This window comes from Lagopus leucura, unplaced genomic scaffold, assembly GCF_019238085.1.
Source record: "Lagopus leucura isolate 7727_CA_CO unplaced genomic scaffold, USGS_WTPT01 Super-Scaffold_100106, whole genome shotgun sequence".
NCBI lineage: Eukaryota > Metazoa > Chordata > Aves > Galliformes > Phasianidae > Lagopus > Lagopus leucura.
In genome coordinates, this window is record NW_024962325.1 from 129584 (window position 1) to 139587 (window position 10004).

At 49.9% G+C, this 10004-nt stretch overlaps 1 protein-coding gene across 9 annotated transcripts in view; it reads right to left on the reverse strand.

The window, feature by feature from the left end:
• The window catches only part of ARHGEF10L (Rho guanine nucleotide exchange factor 10 like), a 24211-nt gene extending 14731 nt beyond the window's left edge, over window positions 1-9480 (reverse strand). For 2 of the 9 annotated variants that reach the window (XM_042887689.1, XM_042887688.1), the window contains exons 1-6: window positions 9317-9478; window positions 1943-2207; window positions 1820-1847; window positions 902-990; window positions 661-744; window positions 324-469 (exon numbers count right to left, since the gene is read on the reverse strand). In XM_042887689.1, the coding sequence (XP_042743623.1) occupies window positions 324-469; window positions 661-744; window positions 902-990; window positions 1820-1847; window positions 1943-2207; window positions 9317-9385 (681 nt within the window). In that variant the 5' untranslated portion in view covers window positions 9386-9478. Of the gene's footprint in view, window positions 1-323; window positions 470-660; window positions 745-901; window positions 991-1819; window positions 1848-1942; window positions 2208-2404; window positions 2588-3137; window positions 3381-6035; window positions 6231-7027; window positions 7276-9316 lie in introns of those variants that run through there. The other 7 variants (XM_042887691.1, XM_042887698.1, XM_042887693.1 and 4 more) reach the window with 7 other exon arrangements.
• Between the last annotated feature and the right edge of the window lie 524 nt (window positions 9481-10004).

Consider the following 10004-nt stretch of genomic DNA (forward strand, 5'->3'; position numbering starts at 1 on the left):
AAATAAAAAAAAAAAAAAAAAAAAAAAAAAAAAAGAGAAGCCATGAAATCGTTCCAAAGCAGCACAATACGGGTAGTGGGTTCCCATAATCTGGCAGGGAAGGGGAGTGAGCAGGGAGCAGCAGCCATGCGTTGAGATGCAAAAGGGAAAATAAAAAAGGGGAAGGAAAAGGAAAAATAGAGAAATCAAATCCAAAAGCAGCGCTATGCTGATCGTGCATCATGTGAGAGCATGTGGAGAGTAAGCCCTGAGACATGTCCAGTAAACTTGTGGGAAAAAAAAAAAATAAAATCGATAGATGAGAATAATTAACAGAGCCTCACCTTGGGCTGGAAGGCGGCCCGGTGCTTGGCTGGCTCAGCCTCTGGCTTGCTCTCCTCACCCGACTCCTCGCTGTAGCTCTCAAACTCGCTGGAGCTCCAGCCCAGCTCCTCGCCACGCTGCACGTCCTCGTAGATCAGGCTGCGCCCTGTTAGACAAAATCCTGCTTTTCCCTATGGACTTGTAACCCCATCATCCCAGCTGCTTTTCTGCTGTTTTTTTCCTTTTTGGACCCTTGTAGCAGTACAGGATGTGGATTTTGCTCCCACGGCCTCAGTTTGCCCGTCTGTGAAATGGGTGCACAGCCCCAACAAGAAGAGGGCCTGGGGCTGTTCCTACCATCCTGGTTGGCGTCGAGGTTCTCACAGGCGACGTCGTCATAAATCACATCGTCCTCTGCCGCCGTGAACTCAAAGCGATCACCTTGAGAGAGGGAAAAAACAGGGAAACAGCCCCAGAAATCCCCATCAGGACTCAAAAATCCGGCTAGGGTGCGGAAACTGTTCCCCAATCCCACAGCCAGGCTGGGATGTGGGGTTAGAGCTGTGTTCTCCCCCTCACCCCAGGTGTTTTAACCCACCCTGGTGGCCGCTTTTCCTCTTCCAGGTCTGGGTTTTGATGTCATGGGGATCCTCACAGGCTTCCCCATTGCTCACCCGCTCTGGCAGCCTGTAGGGAGGGCAAAGACACCATCAGTGCAAAACCCCAAGAACATCAAAAGGAGCTTGCACAAGTCCCCACTGTGCATGCATGCCCCAAACCCCACCACTCCACAACACGAGGGGCTCACCCCCATTTGGCAAAATTAAGCCCCCACCTCACCCAGGGTGCAGACTCAGCTGCAACCTATGGAGGAAGTTTTGCACCGGCAGAAAAGCTGACGTGTTAAAGATGTGAGGTCAATGCCTCTGGCTTTCCGGCTGAACTGCAAACTGCAAAAGCAGGGAGTCCCCTCAGGGAGGGATGCAGCTCGATACAAAGGAAGAAAAAAAGTACAAACAAAAGGCAGTGCTTTGCAGAAAGCCTGCTGCTCTGGGGCTTGGAGACCCTGTGGTTAGGGCTGGCCCAGAAAAAAAAAAAAAAAAAAAAAAACCACACAGGGTTGATGCACAAGTGTCAAAAAAAGGCTTTTTTTTTTTTTTTTTTTTTTTAAATCTTTGTTCTACACAAAGCTGAAGATGAAGAGAAAGATGCTCCAGTGAAGCTGGACTTGGTTTCCCCACTTTGCTGCATCCTGTACATGCCTCTCGCTGTCAGATTTGTATCTTCCCCCTATGTGCCTGTGTGAAAACCCACCTCAGGTACCCTGAAATCCCCCTGCAACACCCCCCAAATTCTTGTGTGCTTCAACCTCAGATCCCACACCCCCAGTCCTTTTATAAGCAGCAATGAAGCAATGGAAATACAATAGAAAAACTGAGGCACAGCACCAGGCTGGGACATGCTAAGGAAGGGGGTGACCTCCAAAATCGCATTTTCTCCCCAGAACTACACATACCCTTCCTGGGTGTCCGGCACCAGCCCCTCTGTAGGGTAAGAAAGCAAAGAGAAATCAGGTTAGTGGCTGAGCTCATGAGCCTGGCCAGCCAAAGCAGACACTTGGGAAACAATGGGACCTCACCAGTGCTGCAGCTGGTGGCACGGTGCCTGCGAGGAGGGGCCTGAAGCACTGCACCCCTGCTTGGCTCAGTGGCTGAATCTTCGTCCTCCTCCTCGTCACTGTCCTCGAAGTCAAAGGCTTCACCCAGGTCCTCCTCACCAGGGGGAAGCTCGCTGGGGGGCTGCGAAGCAAGGACAGTACCTACTGTGGGGCAGGGGGGCAGCTGGGATGAAGCCATGGCACAGGGGGTCCACACTCTCCACCTGGGCCCTTCCCTGAGCCTTTCCTGCAGGAAAGGAAAGGAAAAATGGATTCAGAAGATAGAGCAACCTCATATTCATCCCTTGGACATCCCCCAGGACCCTACAGTGAATCAGATCCTGCTCCAGTGCTGCAAAACCTTGCAAGGAAGCAGAAACAATGCTCTCAGGTGCACAGCAAGACTGCATCACCAGATCAATCTTACGCATGCATATGGCCAACCTGACCCATGCATGGCCAAGTTCCGTCCCCTCCCAGCTTCAGGTATTCATCCTGAAGGACTGAGCCATGCTCAGGGAGTGGGAAGTGCCAAACGTCCTCCGTGCGATCAATGGTTCGTCTGCTCCAGTAACACGAGATGCCCCAAAAGGTCACCAGGAGGAAGTGGAAGGGCAGGGCAGAATCCTGAGACCAAGGGAGGGTGCAATGGGAGAGAAATCACAACAGGGCAAAATACGTCCCAAAAGCTGCAAAGACCCAAATGGGTCCCCAAGACCTGCAAAGAACAAAAGAGATCCCAAAGCCCACAAAAACCCAAGTGGGTCCCAAAAGCTGCCACTACCCAGTGAACAACAGATACCACCACCATGCTGCAAGCTACTCAGTTTTACATTTCACCTGCAAAAAGAGCTGCAAAACCTTTTGCAAACAGCAGTAGCAAATCCTCCCCATGTGCACAAGTGCCCTATGCAACCCCAAGCCCTGGACTGCACATCTATGGGTGCTGTGGGAATGGGAAGCATGGCCCAATGCCACTGCAATACCCCAAAAAGCATCAAGCTGGCCTTTTCCCCCCTTTATGAGTTCATATCACCCCACTGGGGATGAGAAGCTCCAAGTTTATCCCTATGGACACAAATCAAGACTCAATAGAAAATACACCCCCAAAAGAAGTGCCTCACAAAAAAAAAAAAAAAAAAAAAAAAAAAAAAAAAAAAATGGATTACAAAGCCACCTGGACACCAGAAAAAGATGCTCCGGGAACAGCTCTGCTTGCAGCCTGGGTCCAGCACACGAATGCTTCTTGCTTTCAGGGAGGAGGATGGCAATGTGATGCTCAGCCCAGGTCTGATCCCACTATAAGGTCAGTTACTGTTTTGACAGTTGACATAAGCTCCCATCAGCCCATGTGTCCCACGGACAGTTATTTTCCCATTGCTATCATGGGGCTCCAGCCCAACCATGAAGTTTAATTGCATCTCTGTAAGATGAAATTACAGCGCTGCTCCTACCCATGTTCTCAATAAGGCATCTTGCTGAGAAAATACATCCAGATAGGATAGGACAAGCGGGGAAACCCAGTGTAATATTGGGATGATATCTCAGAAAAATGGATTTAAAGCCAGCCCCGTCTCCCTCCCAACTGGGGGAAATAAATAAAGATGGATCTAAATAAAGCCACAAACGCAGGGCCAGCTGCTAAAGGCAGCATCCTCCTCCCGGCACTGGCACCCAGCTTTGGTATTTTTAGTTCTGTGCCCGAGCGACAGGTCCCAGCTGGTGGGGCGGCTGCCAGCCCAGGACACGGCCCCAAAGCCCTTCGTGGAGAAAAGCAGGCAAAAAGGGGCCTCCACCCCACAGGTTCCCAATTCCTGCCAGTACAAATGGGTCAGTGCATGGCTTGAGTTCTAGGTGACAGCACTGGCAAAAGGATATCCAGGTGCAGACCTTGAGATCCCAAAGGCAGCTCTTTGAGCAAACACACAGAACGGCAGCAGGCAGTGCTCCAGCCCCAGCCCATAAATCACCCATAAAAATGGGTGTAGGCAGCAATAAGGATCCGCTGCTGCTTCCTCATCCACCTCCTTATTGCTTCCTCCTGCCCGTGGGACGCATGCCTGTGTTCCCACTACCACCTCTGGGCTGCCCTTGGGAAGCTGAGCTTTGCTCCACCCCAAAAAATAGAGGTGGAAGTTGGAAAACCGGGAGCATTTTCATGGAGAGCATCACCCACACCTTGTGTTAAAATATTAACATTATAATACAATGTAAGATGGGGATCTCAACAGTAGGCGCAAGCAGAGTTTGCTTTAAGCACCAGTTGGGTCTAAGACAATATGTAGCATTGGATATTACACGGAGGTGCCTGTCACAGCTGCACTTTGAGAACCAGTTGGGCCCATGCACTTAAGGGCCACATGTAGAAATCCTCACACTTCCAGAGTGAGGTGGAGAGACAGAAGGGCCTCTAAGCGATTCTAAAACTTCCGTTTAGGAATGAGTGCAACGGGGAAGAGTTGCCCTGTGCTTTCCAAGTACTCAAATCCGGGATCTTGGGGCCAAGCATTAGTGATGACAGCCAGAAAGGGATGTTGAATGAGTATTGTGGGTGAAATAAGGCAGAAAGAGGCATTTTATCCCCCAGATTATCACTCTGAGGTTTTCTGCACCCAAAATTCAACCAAATGAAAATTCAGAATTCAACACTTTTTCCTTTTCTTATCAGCTCACGGTTACCAAAAGGCTTTGGTGGATGGGAAAAAGATGGGAAAAATGTTTGCATTTCTGCTGCAGAGTGGCTCTTTTTGGGGCACACATCCCTCTGCTGTGTTTCCAGGCAGAACCCACAGCCTCAGCACTGTGCTGTTCCCAATTTCCTTTTTATTTTGCTTTTCAGTATCTCTGATCAACCGGAAAATTCATTCCTTGGCCACCGTACACCATGAGAAGTGCAAATGCAACACAAAAAACAACCCCAAAAAAATCTGCAAACAAAAAAAAAAAAAGTGAAAATCAGAATTATGATGCTTAAAAAGACATTAAAAAAAAAAAAAACACACAAAGCAGAAAATGTTTTTGCCTTTTTTTTTTTTTTTAAACATAAGAGCATTCCCAAAATCAGAGCTGAAGATGACAACAAATTTGAGTCCCCAGCTGCCTTCATTTCTCCCCCACGCAGAACTGCTTTGCCAACATACATGCCAGCACATCATAAGAAGCCTTTTTTTCTGCCCTATTTTTCCTCTTTTTTTCTGTTTCCCCCAATATTTTGGGCAAATCTTGCTTTGCACACCCAGCAGGCTGACCGAAACAGAGCTCAGAAATAAAACACACCTCCATCTCCTTTGCAAACTTTGTGTCTCTGCAGCATACACCACACCATGCCCTCCAGTGCAACCCCCCCCTCCAAAAAAACCCCAAATCACAAACGGGGAAAAGTGCAATTAGCATCAAGCATTGTATTTGCTGACCTTAGCAAAGCATGCATTAATATAACCACTGAGGAATATTATATATAAAGGAGAAGCCCTTCTTGTTGTCAAAAAAAAAAAAACCAAAAAACATCACAAACAGCTTTGGAGCTGCTCAAAACCCTACAGAAATTTGGGGCGTTTTCTTCCAAATCTGCAGGAAAAAAATAAACTAGAAAACAATGCAGGCATGCGTGGGTGCAAACCCTGCAATTCAATTGCGCCACCAAAGCAACACAGCTCCAGGAGTTGGTGCTCAGCACCCCAATGCTGTGCTTACATGTGGGGGGCCCGCAAGCATTGCACGATTTGCAAACAGTGCAGAAAACAGGGAGGATTAGGACAGAAATGGGTGCAGGAATGGCACTGTGCAGCAGCAATAAGGGCCAACGCTCAGCATCCTCCTCCTCCTCCCACCCTCCCTATTCTCAACCCTACATATCTATATGCAATAACAATAAATAAATAGAAAGGGAAAGCTTTTTCCTGCAGCAAACCCCAACTGCTTGCAAAAGGAGAGTAGGTACGAGGCTACCTCCTGCCTACAGAAGGGCCACCACACTTCAATAAATTTAAGATTATGGGTACATGGGGTCACATAAGCGCAAGTACACATAGAGAGGGAATGGGAAGAGGGGGGAAGGGGAGAGGGCTGTGCTGACCTGGGAAGGCCGTGTCTCCTCTGCCTTTGTGTCCGCATCGGCCAAGCAGGATGGCAGCGAGGGCAGCAGCAGGAGGTGGGGGCCCTAAGGCTGCCCACACCCCCTCCAGCCCCATAGAAAGGTCCCCATGGTTGGGCTGGGGGCTCCCAGCTGGGGCCGCAGGCAGGCGGCGCTGGGGCTGGCGGAGCTGGGAGTGCTGGGCAGCGAGGGATGCTGGGATTTGGGCAGTTCCCCCCCCCCTTTCCCTTCTCTTTTCCCAAAGCATCGCTGATTTACACCCTTGCTGCTACCAATCCAATCTGGATATGGTCCCCCTTGCCCCCCGCCCCCCTCCAAACTGACTTTTAACCCTTTTGCATGCTGCAGCCCTGTTAACCCTCTCACTGCTGAGCATATCATTTGTGCAAAAAGACCTCCCAGTCTAGCCTGGAGCAAAACTGGGAGTGCAGGGGAGGTTACAGAGTGTGTCCCCAAATTTCTAAGAGAAAAGTATTTTCTCATCAAGTTTCTTACCCCTAAACCATTTGCTGCAGATTGCAGCCCCCAAAATGCAGCTGCTATCCACATGAAGTGCACCACAATCCTATTTTGAGGGTATTTTCCCCAAAGCTGCAATGTGGTGCCATGTGCAGGATTTGCAGCCTCATCTCTTTCCCATTCCCAGGGCAGCTGCTGGTTTCTGGCTCCAGGCAGAGGAGGATAGTCCTTCCCCCCCCCCCAATCTCAAGAACATTACAGACGGAATGTTTGGGAGCAGACAGCAATGCCTCCTGACCCCAATCAAACACTGCAAAATCACTGCCAACCCACTCTCACACCCATTGGCCCAGCAAATCTCGGCACCAAACTCACCACACGTCTCATCCTAACCACCACCCCCCCCCCCAAACACCCTCCAAGCAACATACAGACCAGACCCAGTAAGTCAAAGCAACGCAAAGGCCACCCCATGCACACATGCATTTAATGCTACAAATTTCCCCCAACCTCACCTGTTTCATCAGCAGTAGGGCTGTGTTTTCCCAGCACAGGAAAGCCCCCCCTCGGCACACCCCGCCGCCACACCTCTGCACAACGCCTCTTTGAAAACGCAGGCGGTGGCTGCAAGGCCAGTCCCAGCCCCAACCGGATGGACAAGCCCAGCAAAAAATATATAATCACTACCCGTGCCCTTTGGGTGACTCAATAGAACCAAAAACATCTTTTCCTGCAGGTAATGGCATTGCTGCTTGCTGCCTTGCACCCACGGAGCGTATGTGGGAACAAGAGCAGTGCAGCAGAGAGGACTTTGGCCCCAACCGGTCTGTTTTCTCAGGGCTGGGTAACAGCAATCCAGCTGCCACAATGCAAATTCAAGTTAATTTTTCTTGTTTTTTTTTTCATGTGTGGAAAATAATCATTAACAGTAAATCGTAGCTTCTGAGCTTCTCCAGAGGTCATCCCAAAAGCTTCACAGCAAGGACTGAAAGCCTTCCTGCTGGGCACCCAAAAGAGCTCTGCAAAAGCTGCAATAAAGACAGAAGTTGGCAAAGTGGTCCCCAAATGCCAAAACTTTTGCAGGCTGTTTGCACGCCTTTGCACCTACCAAATGCACTGCACGCACCTACAGGGCAATGCATGCATCTACAAAACGCATAGCACACATAGCATCCAGCAGTGGTGGCAGTGAAATTGTAAGGGATGTTTTGCACCCACAAAGCTCTGTGCAATGCTGAATGCATAGCTGGACAGAACCACAGGTGCTGATGCAATGAGGCAGCATGGTCATGCGAGTGCACCTGAATACATCCCAACACTATACACACAGCAGTGGGGAACTGCACATAGAGGAGCAAAAGAAGAAAGAGGAAAAAAAAAACAACAAAGCAACACCTAGAGAGGAGAAAGCAAAAGGTCAGGGGGAGTACAGAAGAGCAGAGCCATGCTGCACAACTAGAGCATGCCCCTGCCCAACCAAAGGGCTTTGCTTACCTACTCCTTTCTGCCAAGGGGCATTCTGCAAAGATGCAAAGGTCATAGAGAACTTCAAGCAGCCAGGAAAGGGCTTGCAGGAAAACTGAGTGAGCAAGCTGATTGCTGTGGTGGGCAGCACTTAAATGAGCTGTGCTCCTCAGTGCTGACTGAGTACAGCTGGTGTGATTCTGTGGCACCTATTCCTTGCAAGGCCTGCAATGGGGAGCAGCTGCAAGAAATTGTCATGCACAACCAAAGCATGCACAACGAAAACAATGTAGAATGAAAACTGTGCACAGATAAAATTAGCAAACCCATAAGCAAACCCTTCACAACCAAACCCTGTGCAGTCAAACTCATGCACAACAAAAGCCACGCAAGGGGGATGGAGCTGGTGCAGGAATGCCTTTTGCTGGCACTCCCCTGCGGGATTCAGAGACCCAACCACCCCGTGGCATCACCCTGTGACCCCTTCCTGCTGCACCATGCTGGGCCGGGTGTGCAAAGCAAACCTTGCACCTCAAAAGGCTGCCACCCCCCAGCCCAGCTCACTGCCCATTTCCTCACTGCAAACCCCACTGCCACGCAAAGTTCTGCTGCTGCTGCGCATGATGCAGACAACCCCATGTCACTGGAAATGCAGATTATGCCTATGGTGGGTTTATTTTTTTTGAGCAACAGGACTAAACGCACTCATTTCTCCAGCTCATCCTTGCTGTGTTGCTTGCTTGGAAAACTCAGCATACACCAGATGCAACTTTGCAGATGCAATGCAGCAAATGAGCGCATGCAAAGCGCCCTGGTTCCCACGCTGCATCCACCCCATTCCCAGGGCAGAGTGGCATGCTGGGTGCTTTGTGCAGGTGGGGTGTGCTGTAATTCCTCCGCTTTGCAGTTGCTGAGGCTCTGGGGATGCCCCAAACATCATCTACTGGAGGTCCAACAGCTGCACATGGATCTAGAGGGGGCTGCCAAAGCCCATCTGAGGGCACTTGGGGTGAAGTCGCTCCCCATCCAGCAGCCTTTGGGAAGAACAGGCTGGACCAGTTTGTCCTCATCCCAGAAAAAAACCAGTTTAACTCTCAGCCTGATGCAACCGGAGTGGGCACCTTTGCCAAGAAGGGAAAAACTCTTTGGAACTGAGGATTCCTCGATTCAGCCCTATCACAGGGATCTGGCCAAGATAGAGGCAAAAAGCCCTAAAGAAATGGGATTCGCTTTATGCCTTGAAATCTCCCCCTCCACCCAACCCCTTTATAACTCCATTAGCACACTGGGGAAAAAAACACAATTTTAGAGTCAAGCAGCCAGCATTCTTTTAATCACACCTTTAAGATTGCATCCTGGATGATGCAGATGAACAGGGTCCCTGCATTCCTGCAAACAAATCTTTCCATTTCCAGTGCTGATTTCTGTCAGAGTTAGGACAAGGTGCCTCAAAATGCAGCCTGACATCGCCAGCGTGGGATATTATGGGAAATAGCTGTTGTGGGCTGTAAAGGTAAATGGGAGGAACTTGGCCTCAGTGCAACTGCACACTGAAACCCAACCCAGCAGCAGCAGCAAGGAGATACTGCTGCTTTGCAAACACCTTTTGCAAAGCCTGGCACTGAGCGGGCATCTCGGTGCCAATCTGAAAGCGTTTTCCTGCTTCTGTTTTGCTTTTGGTCTCCAAATTGTGCTCCAAGATGCAGCACGGATGATTCCATAAGCAACTTCATTTTTCCTTTTTGCACCACTGAAGAGTTGAAAATGCAGCTTTGCATGGGTTTGGCCTTCTGCGGCATTTTGCAGCCATTGCAGGTGGCGGTGCATGAGGCATCACCCACCAGCAGCCCCTGGGAGCAGGTCCCAAAACTGTCCATACGTTGCTGCTGTGTGAAAATGCAGCTGCTGGAGAGAGTTGGGGAGCACGCACGCACCCACCCCCTGCAAAATCCTTGCCAAGGGAATCGTCCCTTGGCAAAATCTCAGTAATAATGAGGAGGGGTGTATCTTCCTTCCTGTAAATCTAGT